This window comes from Mustela nigripes, chromosome 7, assembly GCF_022355385.1.
Source record: "Mustela nigripes isolate SB6536 chromosome 7, MUSNIG.SB6536, whole genome shotgun sequence".
Lineage (NCBI taxonomy): Eukaryota > Metazoa > Chordata > Mammalia > Carnivora > Mustelidae > Mustela > Mustela nigripes.
The window spans coordinates 14,492,235-14,511,204 of NC_081563.1; the positions used below are offsets into that span (position 1 = coordinate 14,492,235).

The following is an 18,970-nucleotide window of genomic DNA, read 5'->3' on the forward strand; positions in this document are numbered from 1 at the left end:
ATCCTTGAGGAGAACACAGGCAGCAATCTTTTCGACCTCAGCCACAGCAACTTCTTCCTAGAAACATCACCAAAGGCAAGGGAAGCAAAGATAAAATGAAGGACAAAATGGCAAGGGAAGCAAGGACAAAAATGAACTATTGGGACTTCATCAAGATAAAAAGCTTTTGCACAGCAAAGCAAACAGTCAACAAAACCAAAAGACAACTGACAGAATGGGAAAAGATATTTGCAAATCACATTTCAGATAAAGAGCTAATATCCAAAATCTATAAAGAACTTATCAAACTCAACATCCAAAGAACAAAGAATTCAATCAAGAAATGGGCCAAAGGGGCGCCTGGGCCAAAGGGTGGCTCAGTGGATTAAAACCTCTGCCCTCGGCTCAAATCCCAGGGTCCTGGGATCAAGCCCCGCATCAGGTTCTCGGCTCCATGGGGAGCCTGCTTCCTCTTCTCTCTATGCCTGCCTCTCTGCCTACTTGTGATTTGTCTGTCAAATAAATAAATAAAATCTTTAAAAACAAAAACAAAACAAACAAAAAAACACAGTTATCTTTAAAAAAAAAAAAAATGGGCCAAAGACATGAACAGACATTTCTCTAAGACGACATCCAAATGAAGACTCTCTCTAAGAAGACTTCCAAATGAAGAAGTGCTCAACATCACTGGGCATCAGGAAAATACAAATCAAAACTACAATGAGATACCACCTCACACCAGTCAGAATGGCTAAAATTGACAAGTCAGGAAAGGACAGATGCTGGCAAGGATGCGGAGAAAGGGGAACCCTCCTACACTGTTGGTGGGAATGCAAGCTGGTGCAGCCACACTGGAAAACAGCATGGAGGTTCCTCAAAAAGGTGAAAATAGAGCTACCCTATGACCCAGCAATCACACTACTGGCTGTTTACCCTAAAGATACAAATGTAGTGATCCAAAGGGGCACATGCACCCGAACGTTTATAGCAGCAGTGTCCACAATAGCCAAACTATAGAGCCTAGATGTCCAACCACAGATGAATGGGTAAAGAAAATGTAGTATATATACAATGGAATATTATGCAGCCATCAAAAAATTTGCCATTTGCAATGACATGGATGGAACTAGAGGGTATTATCCTAAGGGAAATAAGTCAATCAGAGAAAGACAATTATCATACGATCTCACTGATATGAAGAATTTAAGAAACAAGACAGAGGATGATAGGGGAAGGGAGGGAAAAATGAAACAAGACGAAACCAGAGAGGGAGACAAACCATAAGAGACTCTTAATCTCAGGAAATAAACTGAGGGATGCCAGAAGGGAGGTATGTGGGAGGGGTGGGGTGGCTGGGTGATGGACATTGGGGAAGGTATGTGCTATGGTGAGTGCAGTGAATTGGGTAAGACTGATGAGTCACAGACCTGTACCCCTGCAACAAATAACACATTCTACGTTAATAAAAAAATAAAAACAGTAACAATTTTTTAAAATGGGCAAAAAATCTGAACAGACATTTCTCCAATGAAGATATGCAAACAGCCAGCAAGCAAAGGAAAAGATGTTCAACAGCACTAGCCAGCAAGCAAACGCAAATCAAAACCACAATGAGATACTACTCTCCTGTTTTAATAGCTAGAATCAAAAGGCTAGACATTAATGAGTATTGCCAAGAATGTACAGAAATGGTAGGAAAATAAAGTGGTGCATCCATTTTCAAAAATAGTTTGGCAATTTTTCCAAATGTTAAATACAGAGTTATTACCACATGCCCCAACAAGTCCACTCCTAGGTACATAACCAAGAGAAATGAAAACACATGTCCACACAAAAGCTCACACATAAATGTTCAGAACAGCATTGTTTTGAATAGCCAAAAGGTAGAAACAGCCCAAATGTCCATTAACTGATCAAAAGAGAAATCAAATCCCACTCCCTCCTCCTGTCCCCACTACTATTACTGCTTGGTTTGGGCCTGTATCCTTCCCTCTGATCTCACGTCTTAAATTTCCTCATTAATTTAGAAAAGAAAATTCTCTGAAGTCCCTTCCTAATTTTGAAAAATATTCTCCTAAACATATAACTTTTTTTCATCTGTTCTGTTTTTCTTTTAAAATTTTATTTATTTATTTGACAGAGAGAGCGAGTGCACACAAGCAGGGAGCATGGAAGGCAGAGGGAGTGGGAGAAGCAGGCTCACCACTGAGCAAAGAGCCCTAAACGGGGCTTGAGCCCAGGACCCTGGGATCATGACCTGAGCTGAAGGCAGACACTTAACCAACTGAACCACCCAGGCGCCCCTTTCTGTTCTGTTTCTTGAAAAACATTTAATTAAGCTCCTACTGTGTACCCTTTTTTTTTTTTTCCAAAAGATTTTATTTATTTGACAGAGAGAGATTACATAAGCAGAGAAGAAGGGGAGGGGGGGCCGGAGCAGGCTCCCTGCTGAGCAAAGAGCCTGATACAGGGCTGGATCCCAGGACCCTGATATTATGACCTGAGCTGAAAGCAGAGGCCTAACCCACTAAGCCACACAGGCGCCCCCTACTGCGTGCCCTTTGATGACACAGTCTTACGAAGACTATCTTAAAAACTTAAAAATGGAGGAATAAATAAGTAAAATAACTTGCCCATGGTCACAAAACAAACTAAACACCATAATAAAACTAAGCTTGCACACACAAAATATATTAAAACAACAACAAAAAAATCCTTCATAAAGATCAGTTTCATATCTATTTTCTAAACTCATGAATGATTAGAATAGGGTAAAACTTATGTTTTATTAAATACTAAGCAAAGTATTCATATGGCCAGAATAAAGGACTGGTGTTAATAGCTACCATTTCTGGAACTCTTGCCACAGTCCAAGTAGATATTTAAGGCAGTAAGAGACTTAGAAAGTGGACAAAAAATTAGAAACCAGCTAATGGTAAAATCTTAATTGAGTAGATTACCAACTTTGAGTTTCAAATTCAAGAATTTTTACATGCTAAGTAATTAAGTATAGTTGAATCATACTAAAAAAAAATTGTTTTCATTATAATTGTCGAGATTTTTCTATTCAAAACAGATACTATTGTTGAACTCTAGAGGGAGCCAGAAGCCTTTCCTACAGGGGACAAGGGGTTGAAAAGCAGTTCTGGAGAAGGGTAGCAAAGACCTGGGGATTGTGGAGTGGGATGAACTTGCACGCCAGGCCCAGGCTTTGCTCAGCTTTCTCTGACCCCCGCTCTCCACTAAATCCTAACACATTTGTTAAATGTTTAGTAAATTCTACCACAGACACTCTAATGCCTCAGTATGGTATGAAAGAAGATCACAAACCCTTAAACTATTTTCTAATACAATTTTTCTTAAGTATATAAAATTATTCCTCTATCCACCTACAACTAAATTATATTCATGTTCCTTTCTCTTTTTTTAAGATTTTTTTATTTATTTGAGAGAGGTAGTAACAGAGATAGCAAGAAAGAGCACAAGTGGGAAGGAGAGGGAGAAGCAGGCTCCCGATGAGCAGGGAGCTCGCATGCGGCTCAATCCCAGGACCCTGGGACCATGACCTGAGCTGAAGGCAGGCACTTAACCTACTGAGCCACCCAGGAGTCCGGTTCCTTTTTGATACATCCTTAATAATCACAATAACTAATCGTTAGCCTGATTAATTCAAAAGTAAAATGTTAGTGGTTCCATGAAAGAGTCAGACTTTGAGATTCAAGCAACAGGTACTTGCTTAACTCTGTGGCCGTAGATAAATCACTTATTCTCTCTGAACCTCAGTTTACTCACTGCAACTGAAGATGATAATACCAAGCTTATAGAGTTGTTTGAAGATTAAAAGAGATAGTAAACATAAAGCACAGTACAGTGCCTGGAATAGAATAAAGGCTTAATAATCACTTCAAAGCCAGTATTGATTGAATTTTATATATATATATATATAATTCATATATATATTCACATTCATATATGTTCATATATAAATATATATAAATATTTATATATAATATTATTTATATATAATACATATTTATATCTATTTAAATATATATTTAAATATTTATATCTATATAAATATATTTAAATATTTATATATAAATATATAATATATAATATATATTTATATATAATATATTTAAATTATTTATATATATTTATATACAATATAAAATATTTTATATGTACATAATATATATACCAGTATATATTATAATATACTAATTATAATTGCTAGCTATATACAATATATAATTATGTTAATATATAACAAACATACTCCATAGTATCTATTCTCACTCACACAACTACTCCATGAGGTTGGCATTATTATCTGCAGGTAGCAGATGAAGACACAGAAAGATGGAGGGATTACATAACTTGCTGAAGCACACAGCTGGGAAGTGGGAGAAGGGGGGACACAAGCCCTGTTAATCTGTCTCCAAGAGCCATGTCCTTAACCACTATGCCATACGGCTTCTCATTAAGGGTTAATAAGAATTAGATGTGGTTACTATTATTGTCTTTACCTTTATTACCTACATAGGTTTTTATAATAAAATCACATACAAACCCACGGATCAGTACAAAAAACAAATACAAATGTACCTGAAACATACATTCTTTTGAACCAGCAGGTAGTAATTTCAGCAAACTCATATGGGTAGATAATCCTATCTACAAAAATTGTGCTAGATCTTCATTAAAAGATCTACCCAATCCAGGTGGATTTGTTCTTAGTTTCCTAGAACTAAACCTCCAGGAAAAAGAATCCAAATTTTAACAGAACATTTTAGGAAAAGAACACAACCAGGATAAAAGCACTCCATGTCCTTCTCAACTATTCATCATCTGGGAAAAAAAAAATTCAAATATCTAGAATGTTGGGGAAAAAAATTTTAAGAAAACGACAATCTCTTCAACAAATGGTGTTGGGAGAACTGGACAGCCACATGCAGAAGAATGAAACTGGACCACTCTTTTAAAACCATACACAAAAGTAAACTCAAAATGAATGAAAGACCTAAATGTGAGACAGGAATCCATCAAAATCCTAAGGAGAACACAGGCACCTCTTTGACATCAGCCAGAGCAACTCCTTCCTAGACATGTCTCCAAAGGCAAGAGAAACAAAAGCAAAAAGGAACTATTGGGACATCAAAATAAAAACTTTTGCACAACAAAGCAAACAGTCAACAAAACTAAAAGCAACCTATAGAATGGGAGAAGATATTTACAAATGTCTTATCAGATAAAGTACTACTAGTATCCATAAAGTATAGTGCTAGTATCTATAAAGCACTTATCAAACTCAACACCCAAAAAAACAAAAAGTCCAGTCAAGAAATGGGCAGAAGACATGAACAGATATTTCTCCAAAGAAGTCAAAATGACCAACAGACACATGAAAAAACGCTCAACATTGCTCGGCATTAGGGAAATACAAATCAAAACCACAATGAGATACCACCTCACACCAGTCAGAAGGGCTAAAATTAACAAGTCAGGAAAAAACAGATATTGGCGAGGATATGGAGAAAGAAGAACCCTCTTACACTCTTGGTGGGAATGCAAACTTGTGCAGCCACTCTGGAAAACAGTATGGAGGTTGCTCAGAAAGTTAAAAATAGAGCTAACTTAGGACCTAGCAATTGCAGTACTAGGTATTTATCCAAAGGATGCAAACATAGTGATTTGAAGGGGCAGCCCAGATGTCCATCAACAGATAAATGGATAAAAAAGATGCGGTGTGTACATACGTATATATACATACACACACACACGCACACACACGCACACACACACACACACACACACACACACGCTGGAACATTATCCAGCCATCAAAAAGAAAGAAATCTTGCCATTTGCAACAACAATGTATGGAACTAGAAGGTATTACACTAAGCAAGATAAGTCAGAGAAAAGCAAACACCATCTGATTTCACTCATGTGGAATTTAAGAAACAAAACAAACACAGGGGAAGGGAAAGAAAAATTAAATAAGATGAAAACCAAGAGGAAGGCAAACCATAAGAGACAGTGAACTCCAGGAAACAAACTGAGGGCTGCTGGAGGGGAGGTGGGTGGGAGATAACCGGGCGACGGGCAGTAAGGAAGGCACTAAGGAGGGCACTTGACATAATGAGCACCAGGTATTATATGCAACTAAATTCTACCTCTGAAACTAATAAAAAAAAAATAATGCTTCCATTAACTGAACTTTGTAACATTAAGAAGCTGTAGTTACTAAGCAAGCAAGGATGTAAAATAACTTAAAACAATCGAGGAATTCACATATAAGTGAAACCTGCTTGTAATATTTTAATGCTGAGGCCTGAAATAAATGTCTACATCTGTAATGTTCCCCTACCTTTCTACTTATTCATTTCTCAGCCCCTTAAAGAGCTGGTAAACTGAAACTGCACTGACATGTTTTCATAAAATTGCCTATTTCTAGATTATATGGAGGACTCAGTGCATGTGTTAGAGACCATCACTAGAAAGCCACTGATATGGTTCCACCAAAATGGCTAAAGGACAGGCCCCTGGTACTTTCCAGGCACTTTCCATGCCTTCAATCCTCTGCAGATGCTGTTTTCTCTCCTTAAAAAGTCACCTGAAGAAATACTCATCTTCAAAATTCAGGTCAAATTAAATTAAGTAGGAAGGATGTCCCTGGTGTCCTTACTCACCAACATGCACTTATCCAATACCCAGCACAACACCGACCACACAGATGGGGAGCAAACAGTAAGCCAGTGTTCAATGGAGTAACTATATTTCATTATTTATTTAAATATCCTACAGCAAGTTTCATAGTCAATGTCTTCTAACTCCAGATCCCTGGTACAGGACCTGAAACTCACTGAATTTATTTATTGCTAAATAAATGAATTATCATTTTCTATTTTCGTGACAGAAAATAAATATTTTCCATACATTCAATAAACATTATTATGGGTAAGCATAGTGTTAGGTAGAGGAGATACATAAATGAGTAAGACATAGATCCTTAAGAAGCTCAAAATCTTGTGGGGAAGACAAACAAGAAAATCGATAATCATAGTGCCCAGTAAAAAGCAATACTGTCAATAGAAGTGCACCTAAGGTATTTTAAGGGTGCAAAGGAAGAGCACGAAAAATGGGTACCTAACTCCTTTATGTATAGAACAAGAGACACATAGACTAAGTTTCTATAATAAAGTATGAAGTTCTTTTAAAAAGTTTCTAAAGAGATTATCCAGAGGAAGAGTAGGTAGCACAAGGAAAATTACACTTTCCAGAACAACATCAGTTGCATACTTTTTTCGTTTTAGCCTCTGGTCCTCATGAAAATTTGGCATACAAACTGAAAAAAAGGAATTTTACAGGATATGTATGAAACAAAAATGTTGAGTCCTTGGCTGGGTTTACTGCAGACCAATGAAAGACCTGTTTGTTAAAATTTCAGCCAGCGTGACGGCAAAAAAAAAAAAAAAAAAAGTTTTGAGACTCAAAAATACAAATAATCATGCCCTCAAGTATTGGCCATTTTATGAAGGTGAGGGATTGACATCTGGCTTTATGAAAAAAAAAAAAAAAAGACTACCTGTGATCGAAATTACTTTGTGGCTAAACATATCATCATTATTCTATGTTAGAACTTATTTGATATCAAAAGAAAAAGCATATAATCTAAAGAGTGACAGAATTCACATCTTAAAGACTGTTAGGTTTCTAACAGAAGACATTCATGTAACAAGAATCTGTAAGAATTTCAGGGAAGACTTTTAACAAGGAACAATAACATACACATGTGTGCACATATGTAAACATATAGCTAAGTAACAATGAACATAAGACATGAAGTTGAAAGTTTCACTATATAACAGTGAGTCACCAAGACCCTGAACAGAGAGCATAAAATCTTTAAAGCCAGTATTTCTCACATTTGCTTGTATCACCCAAAAAATTTAGCAAAATACAGAGGACAGACACTAACATTTGATTAAGATTGAATATGAAAACTAAAAAAAAAAAAGACGAGCTCTCAGATTCAGAAAATAATTCAATTGGTTTTCAATTTCTGAAATCTATTAAATTTTCTAATACCATATCCAATAAACTATCACACTTTAAAAAAATGTTAGTTTTGGAAGTTGCAGTGAAATGGCAACAAAATATTTGGTAATGATTTTTAAGAAAAAACTTAAGAGTAAGACATGCAATTTTTTAATGATGACTTTCATAGCTGTTGGCTAGAGGGAATTGTAAATCTAAAGTAACAAATGTCTTCTGAAAACAAAAAGTCAGGAATTTTTGAAAGCTGTCCCTATTAATAGACTGATTTCATTAGAAAAATCTGGAAAGAGCAAATGCACTTTTACAAGCAGCGAAAGTGTTTTTATGGAAGAGAGGTATTTACAAGCAGTTTATTAATAATAAAAGTGGTTTAACAGCAAAATTCTTTCTATAATCCTCAATTTATTACATGCTAATCATTATGCTGCATACCAATTCTTATACAATTATATTTCCCATTGAAAGCAAATGATGGCAGTACAGTGGTAATGAGATTACTGTGGCTTTTAGATACAGTAATCTACAACTTATTCTATTAAACAGGAGACTTCTAATAGTGAAGTGGAGCATTATTAGTAATTTTACCATGATAATAGGCATAAACTGATGCTGGACTTGGCAAACCAGGAAGAACTGTCATCCTTATTATGGAGAATAGCATTTTAATTAATACAATTGTTAGGTTTTTAAATTAGTGTTACAAATAAAATTTGATTAAAGAGGGAATAGACATTAACATTTACTTACCAATATCAATATATTTGGGATCCAAAGGTGTGCCAATAGAATTACAAAGAACTAGCACAAACTGTGAACAAAAAACAGAGTATCAGAATTTCTGCTTCTTTACGATAAAGGAAACAATGCTTAAAATATCATGCTTATCTCTTTAAAGTATCACAATTGGGAAATAACTGATAAAACTGTTAAGTGCAAAGAACATAATCTACAGCATTAAACATAAAGAAACATGAATTAAAATTAAAACAAGGCTGATTCCTCAAATCAGTTCAAAACAAGTTCCAACTAATGGAACACTGTGTTTTTAAGAGGCCACCTAAGAAACGCAAGTACACTACTTTTCATTATTTATACTTCTAAAATTCCTGATCAACTGTAACCTCAAAACTCACTTTCATCCTACATAAGAACTAATTTGTTACCGTTGCACCAAATGTCCCCATCTCGTTCTCCTCCTTTGAAGCAATATAAAAAATTCAGAAAAAATCAGTTAACTCAGAAAAAAACATAATCCAATCTCGCGAAAAATGATTTACAATGCCCGCTAGTTAGCACAAACACAATTACCAGTAATTAATATTAGGGAAAATAATCAAGGATAATGCACACTTTACACCATATTATTCTAAAGTGATAATTTCATTTTTCTTACTGTTAGTTACCTTTTCTATTATCTTGTGCTAAGAATACTGTTTTACTTAGATGTTCTTCTGAAAAGCATAATGATTTCAAATAAACCAATTCTCTATGTACTATTTACAGTCCTTCTCTTTCATTTTTCAGCTTCTCAAGTAAAACTTCTTTAATTTCATAAATATAAACTAAATGGATCTTTATGCACTGTTGGTGGGAATGCAAACCATTAGAGCCACTGTCGAAAACAGTACGGAGGTTCCTTCAAAAGTTAAAAATAGAACCAGCCCATGATTGGGGACTCGCACAACTGAGTATTTACCCAAAAAATATAAAAACAAGAATTCAAAGAGATAAATGCACTCTTATGCTTACTGCAGCTTTATTTACAATAGCTAAACTATGGAAGCAACCCAGGTCTCCATCAACAGATGAATGGATAAAGAGGATGTTGTGTATTGATACATATGATGGAATATTATTCAGCCATTAAGGAAAAGAATGAAATCCTGCCATTTCCAACAACGTGCTTGAAGCTACAGAGTATGTTGCTAAGCGACATAAGTCAGAGAAAGACAAAGACCATATGATCTCACTCATATGAATTAAGAAACAAAACTAATGAGCAAAGAAAAGAAGAGAGAAACAAACCAAGAAACAGACTCTTAACTCTAGAGAACAAACTGATGGAGGCAGGCTGGGGGGGGGGGGCGGCTGAAATAGGAAAAGGAGATTAAGAGTACACTTGTCAAGATGAGCAGTGAGTCATGTGCAGAACTGTTGAATTGCTATGATGTACACCTGAAACTAATATAACATTGTGTGTAAATAATACTGGGATTCAAGTTAAAAATTTAGGGGCACCTGGGTGGCTCAGTCAGTTGAGTCTCTGACTCTTGATTTCGGCTCACGTCATGATCTCAGGGTCCTGAGATCAAGCCCTGCATCAGGCTCCATGCTGGCAACAGAGTCTGCTTGAGACTCCCTCCTTCTCTCTCTGTGCTTCCCCCCCCCCCCCCCCACCCCCCCGCCCCGTTCACATGCAGGCACACAGGCTTCTCTCTCTCTCTCTAAAAACAAATAAATAAAATCTTTTAAAAATAAACAAAACTAAAATTTGAATGAAAAAATAGAAGAATATTTCAAAAACTTTTTAAGAAACTAAAGGACAAAAATTATATCAAAATATAATTTATTATTCCACTACTTTAAAAAAGCTGATTTACTGCCATAAAGTGCTACAAATAACTTGTATTTTTTAATCCACATATAATCTACATGCTCAAGGTTAAAGAATGATGTAGTTCCATAAGACTTCTTCCTAAAAAACAGAAGTTCCTCCCAACTTCCCATTTTCTGCTCCCTGAAGTAACAACTTCCAGCTCCTTTAACTCATCCTTTTAATATTTACCTCCACAAATCTAAGTAATGTGTTTATGATGCCAGGTCTTGTTTTGTTCAGTTTCAACCTGGGACATTCTCTGACTTCCCACTATCACCGACAGGTATGGACCTCTCTTTCAGCCGCCTTCCCAGCACCCAGCACATGGGCGCACTCCTTTGCCTCCAGCTTTCCACCTACCATTTTGTTAGATCAGAATTTCAGGGGTTAATCTGGTCATTACACTCCAAATAAAAAGGCTCTATTTAATTAAAAACCCACTTAATTAAAAAATTCATTTAAAAAACATCATTTTGACTATATAAGTGTTATTCATCACGGAGTTGTAAGTATATCACGATTTATTCTCCTTTCAAGTGCATTTACTTTTCCCTGCGGTTGGTAATTGTCTTTATTTTTTCTCTTTGCTACGTTCTCTGTATTGATTACTAACTTAAGTTCCCTCTTAAGGGTTCAACCACATTAAGTGTTCTATTAATTTCATCTTGAGCTTCCTCTGGAACCATGGGACACGCGGTCATCTGACGACACCGCAGGCGTGCCACACTCTGTCAGCTCGTACCACTCTTCGAAGACCATGGCTCTCAGGTTACCAATTTCTTCCTCTTTCTTGGTCTAGTCCTCATTCTGATTGGCCGTATCCTAAAGTAACTAAGAAAGCTTGGAAGGTAAATTTCTGGTGACCTTGTACATCTAAAAATGTCTTTTGCCTACCTTTATTTTATTTTATTTTATTTTTTTCACACAACACAGAAAGCTTTATTCATCCACACCATTCCACAGAACGGCAGGCTCACTTTAGTATGCTGTCATCTTGGGCTTCTGCCAGTTCTCTCTCAATCCATTTCTGTTCATCCTGTTTCTTTTTCTCCTCAGCCGCTCTCCTCTTTTCCTCTTCTGCCCAAGGTTTCAGGTAACTGGAACTTGGCTCCACGGGCAACTCCAAGAAATAGGCAGAGTAGTGGCCGAGCTTGATGAGCAGAGAGACAAGCACGGGCGACATCATCTCGTTCAAAACCTTCACACCAGAAGGACAATCTGCCTCCCACCTTCATTGTAATTTATAGTTTGCTTAACATACAGAATTCAAGATGGGAAATCATTTTCCCTCAAAATTTCAAAAGCAATTCTCCAAAGTATCACTATTGACAAGTTGAATGCCATGATGACATCTGACCCTGTGAAATCTGTTTTTCTGAAAGCTTTTTTTTTTAAAAGATATGTATTTATTTATTAGACAGAGATCACAAGTAGGCAGAGATGGGCAGAGAGAGAAGAAGGGAAGCAGGCTCCCTGCTGAGCAGAGAGCCTGATGTGGGGCTCGATCCCAAGACCCTGAGATCATGACCTGAGCCGAAGGCTCACTGAGCCACCCAGGCTCCCCTTTCTGAAAGCTTATGAAGGATCTTTCTACCCCCAGTCTTCTGAAATTTCACAACAATGTGCTTTGATGTGGAAATATTTTCATTCACTGAGCAAGGCACTTTCAATCTAGAAACTCAAGGGAAATTTTCTTGGATATTTTCTTCAGAATCACTCTCCTCCACTTTGCCTGTTCACCGAACTTCCAGCTCCGGTCCTCTGACTTCGCTATCTATTCCCTCGTGTTTTCAATTTCTTTGTCTTTTTGTTCCACTTTATAAGAGTTTTCCTTCATTTTATCTTCGAACTCTTCTGCCAAATTTTTCATTGCTCTTATCATATTTGTAATATCCAAAAACCTCCTTTTCTGTAGCGTCCCTTCCCTTTTTTTGGTTTTTTTTGTGTGTGTGGTGAGTTCCTTCCTTTTTATGGATGTCGCATCTCTTAACTCCAGGAAAATAATCTGAAATGACTCTTCGGCCTTGTTCTTCTCCCTGCAGAGTCTCTGCTTCCTCCCAATCCTTTCCTCCTTGTGTTTATTTCTTTGTGTCTGTTCAATGAGATGATTTTCTCAAATGTCCGATAGTCCTTGTCTATCTGCTTCGATTTAAGAGAAAGACACTGAAAAGCTGTTTGGAATCTATTTGTTTATGAGTGAGCCCCAGGAGTCTGGTCTTCACAGTAAGGTGATGAGGCAGGGATCTTTCCTTGGGGACTCCCCATAGGAGTAACTTTAAGAGGTCTTTTCTCTTGAACGGCTCAGATTCCTCAGACAGGATTCTTTATATGCCTTCTTTTTTTTCTCTCTCTTCTTCTTGCATAATCTCTAGTACTTCCAAATTGTTTTTCCATTTGTTTCTTTCTCCTACCAGGTACTATTAAGTCCTGTCCTGTGTCTCTTCAGGATTCTGGGATGAAAACCAGTTACTTCTTTGCTTTCTCCATTGATGACTTAGGATTCAGCTTTCTTAGGTCTGCTAAGGTCATTACCACTAATCCACCTACTCTTTAACCTCCAAAACTATGTTGCCATTTCCTCTCCCTTTCTGGTCCCTATGGGCTTATGACTTTTTAAAAAATACCGTTATTGTTGTTTTGTGAGTTTCAGGAGAGAACAGAGCCAAAGGTGGCTGTTCAAACGGCCTCCTTAAACTAAAAACTCTATACTTTTTAATGGGATAAAATAATTTATAACCCAGCCAGAGACAATGGTAACCCTTTTTAAAAAAATTTATATGCTTCTGCAAATATCTGAATTGTTAGCATACTTTTTAAAAAGGCATTATTTACATTATTTATTTTACACTGAGACATTGATTTTGAAAGCACTATAATTCCAAATAAAAGTATATTTCTCAATGTCAAAGCTACCCAAAATGTTATAATGGCCATCATTACATAATTTCTTGAGCATTTATACTAGACATCTGGATATTCATTTTTTCTTGTGGAATTTTAACTTGGAAAAGGATTATGGCACTTGAAATATATCTTAAAAGAAAAAAGCTTCCGTACTGAAGTGGTCGATATGAAATGCTAATGGATTTGCTGACTGGAGGGGGACAAAAACATGGGACAGAGAACCAATGGAGCCACATAATTTTCCAAAACAGAGGTCTAGACAGACACGGCCAGTAGACCCAACACTCTGCTGTACCTACCAGTACAGAGGCTATGCTGGAAAAAGTAGAGGTCAACCTATCTTAGCTTTAACGTAGAAACGAACACCCACCTGAGGATGGTTTTCATCAGCTTTTGTAGCCAAAATGCAGAAATCTCCACAAGTAGTAATCGAAATGAGACTCTTCACATATTTAACATATTTCTCATTGTTTTTCGTATCCCAAAAGATAACACAATACTCTGGACGATCAGGTCTGGTATAAGCATAAACGACAGTGTTTGAGCAATAACCCCACTAGGAAGAAAGGAAGGAACAAAGAACAGGAGGGAAGAAGAGAGGGAGAGAAAGAGAAAAAGGACATTTAACACTGTTAAAGAAAAATCGTATTATATATTGTAAGTACGTGGTTTTTTGATGCTGACCAAATATCTTCTTCAGGAATAGAAGATAGAAGGACTGAACATTCACCTTAATACCTTTTCTCAGTAAAATAACAACAACAACAACAATGATCTAAGAGTAATATAGCTATCAAACAAAGAATGCACTACAAAAATAAATTTATTTTAACTTTCGTTATTTTCATTTGTAAGATTTAAGCTTCAGTGGCGAAAATTTCCGATTTTTCAATAGTCATTAACAGCTGCATGGGGGACAACAGGGAAGAATGATCTCAATCAAAAGTTTAAATTCTGGGTCCCCAAGACAAAATTCAAAAACAGATGCTTTGCTTTTTTTTTTTCCCCATCCACACTTTCTACATTTGTTTTCACCAGAGTAACATGTGCACATAGTTTAAAGTCAAATAATTCTATGTAGTTAATTTAAAACAAAAATAAAATGCAGACCCCGCCGACTAATTTCCTCCCAGGGGTAGTCATTTACAACTCTGAACCTTGACTGTTTTGTTATTTATCTCCATATCATACACGTTTGATGGTGGAACTTACAGAACATAATGGAACTTCTTTCTCTTGGCTAACTCTCCCAATATATTCATACCTAATTTTTAATAAATCAGCATTCAGAATTGATATTATTATGACTGTGTTTACTAGTCAAAACTAAGGCATACTTACTTTTTATACCATGATTATTTTTTCAAATAAACTTTTTACTTTAAAATAATTTTAGATCTATACAGAAGTTACAAGGATAAGGGGCTCCTGCGTGGCTCAGTTGGTTAAGTGTCTGTCTCTGGATTTCAGCTCAGGTCATGATCTCAGGGTTATGAGATCAAACCCCGGGTCAGGCTCTGCACTGAGTGTAGAGCGTGCTTAAGATTCTCTCTCTCCCTCTCCTTATGTGCCCCCCGCTACTTGCGCATGCTCTCAGTCTAAAAAAAACTTTTTTGAAGTTACAAGGATAATACAGAGTTCCCTATACTCCTTTCCCTATTGTTAACATCTTACACTACTGTGGTACATTTGTTGCAACTAAGAAACCAACACTGATCCAGTCCTATTAACTAAACTTCACACTTTATTGGAAATTCATTAGTTTTTTTCTTAATGTCCTTTTTCTGTCCCAGAGTCCTATTTAGGATGCAGTATATGTAGTGTCAGATCTCCTTAGACTCCCCTGGGCTGTGATGCTTTCTCAGTCTTTCCTTCTTTTTAATGACCTAGACGGTTTTAAGGAGTACTGGTCAGGTATTCTGCAGAATGTCCTTCAGTTCGGGTTTGTCTGATGTTTTTCTCCTGTTTAGAGTGGAATTTTCAGTTCTAAGCAAGATCATCATAGAAGCGAAGAGCTCTTCTCATCTGCCACACCGGGGGTACATGAGATCCATGTAACATCGCTTGATAATGCTAGCCTTGATCGCCTAGACAAGGTGGTGTCCGCTAGGTCCCTCCTAAGTGACTTTCTTTTTTCCCCTTTCCATAGCCTGCTCTTCGGGAGTGAGTCATTAAATGCAACTCATGTTCAAGTTAAGGAAGCAGGGGACTGGAGGGGGTAGTATCTAAGTAATTCAAATACTTCTGTCTCCTCTATTTATTTAAATAATTTATTTTAGATCAGCTCTTGCTCATGGACATTTATTTTATAATTTGGTTTTATAATTTGGTTACAATCCAAAGTTACATAATTTATTTTGTTGCTCAGGGTGTTCCGGTTTTGGCCGTTGGGAGCTCTTCCAGGTTGGCTCTTGGTCTCTTTGATATGCCCCATCCTGCCGTTTTGAGCACGTCCTTATTCTCTGGCACTATCAGAGACTCCAGGTTCATCCTGGATTTTTCCCCTCCCTAAAGGGAAGGGAAAAATCCCCTCCCCTTGTCCTAAAATCAGACAGTTCTCCAGGGTGGTTTGCCTTTTAAAAATGAAGCAGGTTTTCCATAACAAATATTCTTAGTAGTTTACCAGATTGATTAACCTCATACTTCCAAATTTGTTTGGGGTCAAGTGTTAAATATAAGATATTGATTAGTATTGGGGCACCGGGGTGGCTCAGTCCATTAAGCATCTGCCTTCGGCTCAGGTCAGGATGCCCGGGTCCTGGGATTGAGAGCCCCACATCCGGCTCCCTGCGCAGTGGGGAGCCTGCTTCTCCCTCGCCCACCTCCCTGTTTCTCTCGGTCTCAGAAATAAATAAATAAGTAAAATATTTTTTTAAAATATTGATTAGAATTATGCTATTTATTCTCATTTTCCCCCTCCTGATCCATTCCCTCTCTCTGATCTTCTCTATCCTGCTGTTCCCTGGAGACTGATTTCTATGAACTGCAACACTCAGGCTACGTTGCCTTCCAGTTTCCAGTTGGATCCAGCCAATAGAAGGTAGAGAGATGGACTGAAGTATTTCCTCCCCAAAAGTGTTTCTACCCAGCCAGCCGGCAGAGGCTGTGCTCCTGCAGGATAATTCCTCTTGCATAGCCACAGCTCTAGTGGGTTCCAGAAACAATACTTTCTTATCTTGCCCACTGTTGCTAACGCCCGGATGCCTGCATTGTCATCCCTTACTGAAGCCATCAGCCATGCCCGAACATCTGTAATAAACCCTCCATCAATCTCTCTTCAATTATTCCTTTGAGTGTGCCATCTGTTTCCTGCTGAGACCCTGAATATCAGGAGTATTATATTAATTATGTATAGTATTCTAGGAAAGTTTTCAGGTTCTAAAGTCTTTACACTAAAAACGTCTCCTTTCCTCTGGTGTCTAAAATAAAGTAGCTGCAAACACATGCAAGAAACATACATTATACTTAGAGCTGTAACAAAATTCTTTACTAAGAAAGCTCTTTTTTTTAACAACTGCTCACAATACTCACCTTATAATCAGGTCGAATGTTTGCAAAATATATAAACGAATCAACAGCTAGTGCAATTTTCAGTCCTCCTCCTTCCCAAGATAGTGCAGTCATCTGCTTTCCAGGAACTTTCAAAGTGCCTAAATGCTGAAACAATAATTATGTTTAATCTAAAGTATCACAATTAAATAAAATATAAATTACCACCAATTACTTCATAGGAATTAAAGGTGTTATAAAAATTATTTTGTGAAAGGTTACTACTCACTTTAAAATCATTTTCCTTGAATTTTTATAATGAAAAGCATACTTATGATAGGAGAAATTTACAAACAAAAGCGAAAGAATTCAGTATTAAATTTCATCAAGTCTAAGATGCTAGAACCTAAATATGCATATTAATGTACAACTCAGGAAAGAATAAAACACATTGCTAATTAAAATAGGATACCTTTGATTATAAGATACATTCCGATTCTGGAGTTGTAAAAAGTTTTGCTTCTTGGGGTCACCTGGCTGGTTCAGTGGGTGGCTGTGGGTTCGAGCCCCATGTTGGGTGTAGAGATTACTTTAAAAGAAAATCTTTTTTAAAAAATTGTGCCCTCAGAATGAATGAATTATTGTGGTAGTAAATGCAATCTTTTTTTTTTTAAGATTTTATTTATTTATGACACAGAGAGAGAGAGACAGCAAAAGAGGGAATTCAGGAAGGGGGAGTGGGAGAGGGAGAAGCAGGCTGCCACTGAGCAGGACCCCGATAGGGGCTCAACCCCAGGACCCTGGGATCATGACCTGAACTTAAGGCAGACAGACACCCGGGCGCCCCTGTGGCAGTAAATGCAGGCTTTAAGTCTGGCCTCTTTCTCTTTCCTGCTCCAAAGCCAATCGGTCACCAATTCCTATTGCTTTCGCTCCCATCTTCCTCCTTTCCTGAAGGAACTATGGTAATGGTCTAACTGCAATCTTCACCTTTTATCTCTTTTCTCATTCCCAGCCTCTACCATCCCAAATTCAATAGTCATTCTATTGTCAAAATTACCTTTCTGGAACACAAATCCAATCATATCTTATCCTGCTTCAAAACAAATGTTTAATAATTTTTAAAATCAATAGCTTCCCACCATCACATTCTTTAGCAGAGTATACAATGCTCTTCTCATCTGGCTCAAAACTATACTCTTTGGCTCAGTACCTCACTATTTAGCCACGATTCCTGTGTTCTCCCTCATGACAGAGCTACTGTCCCTCCAAACCTTTGACCTGGATAATATCCCTTCTGTCTGAAATCTGCCTTTCCTCTCCCCACGCCCTCCCAGCCTTACTCGCCCTTGTCCTCCTGGAACATGGTTTCCATCCTCAAAAATGCAACTTTAATATTGTTTCCTGCCTTCTCCTTCCTTCTACAGGTCCAGAAAAGTCAGAAAGCGAGCTACCAGAGAGCACTAACTTATATTCATACCTCATATTCACATTTATGTCCCTATCCCTTAATGGACTGCTTGACAAACAGGTACACAATAAATATCTATTAAGTAAATAAATGTATCATGCATTCAAATTAATATCTTCATATGTAAAGATATGCTAGATACTTTTAATTATGATATCAAACCAACTCACAGTTTTTAATTTAAAATAATAGCCCACTTTTATGGCTAAATTAACAAATGAATAAATTAATACAAAGACATTTTAATGTGGCCATGAAAAGAAAATATTGTAAATCTATGCTTTTTTGACAGACCCAAGAATTTTAATAAATCACACTGGTATCCCTTGTTCTTAAGCAGATATGCTCTGAAGTAGGGTTTAATGTATTAAACTCCATTTTGCCAGGGAAACCGATGGGGGTAAAAATGTTTTAACCTAGGAGGGTCCACTCTATCTGTCCTGCTGCCTGCATGAAACCAAAAGGAG

General features: G+C 37.1%; 2 protein-coding genes across 4 annotated transcripts in view; both read right to left on the reverse strand.

Annotated features, from left to right (window-relative positions):
- The window catches only part of WDR35 (WD repeat domain 35), a 64,133-nt gene that overhangs the window by 32,192 nt on the left and 12,971 nt on the right, over window positions 1-18,970 (reverse strand). For 2 of the 3 annotated variants that reach the window (XM_059405189.1, XM_059405187.1), the window contains exons 9-12: window positions 17,075-17,200; window positions 13,914-14,099; window positions 9,207-9,239; window positions 8,791-8,851 (exon numbers count right to left, since the gene is read on the reverse strand). In XM_059405189.1, the coding sequence (XP_059261172.1) occupies window positions 8,791-8,851; window positions 9,207-9,239; window positions 13,914-14,099; window positions 17,075-17,200 (406 nt within the window). The remainder of the gene's footprint in view (window positions 1-8,790; window positions 8,852-9,206; window positions 9,240-13,913; window positions 14,100-17,074; window positions 17,201-18,970) is intronic. The other variant, XM_059405188.1, reaches the window with a different exon arrangement.
- Window positions 11,161-11,825, reverse strand: LOC132022229 (ATP synthase subunit e, mitochondrial-like). Its single transcript, XM_059407552.1, has one exon. The coding sequence runs from the start codon at window positions 11,823-11,825 to the stop codon at window positions 11,613-11,615; it is 213 nt and encodes a 70-aa protein (XP_059263535.1). The 3' UTR covers window positions 11,161-11,612.

What these genes read in the sequence shown, in the direction of transcription:
- LOC132022229 (XM_059407552.1), bottom strand. Translation starts at nt 11,825, where the DNA reads ATGATGTCGCCCGTGCTTGTCTCTCTGCTCATCAAGCTCGGCCACTAC.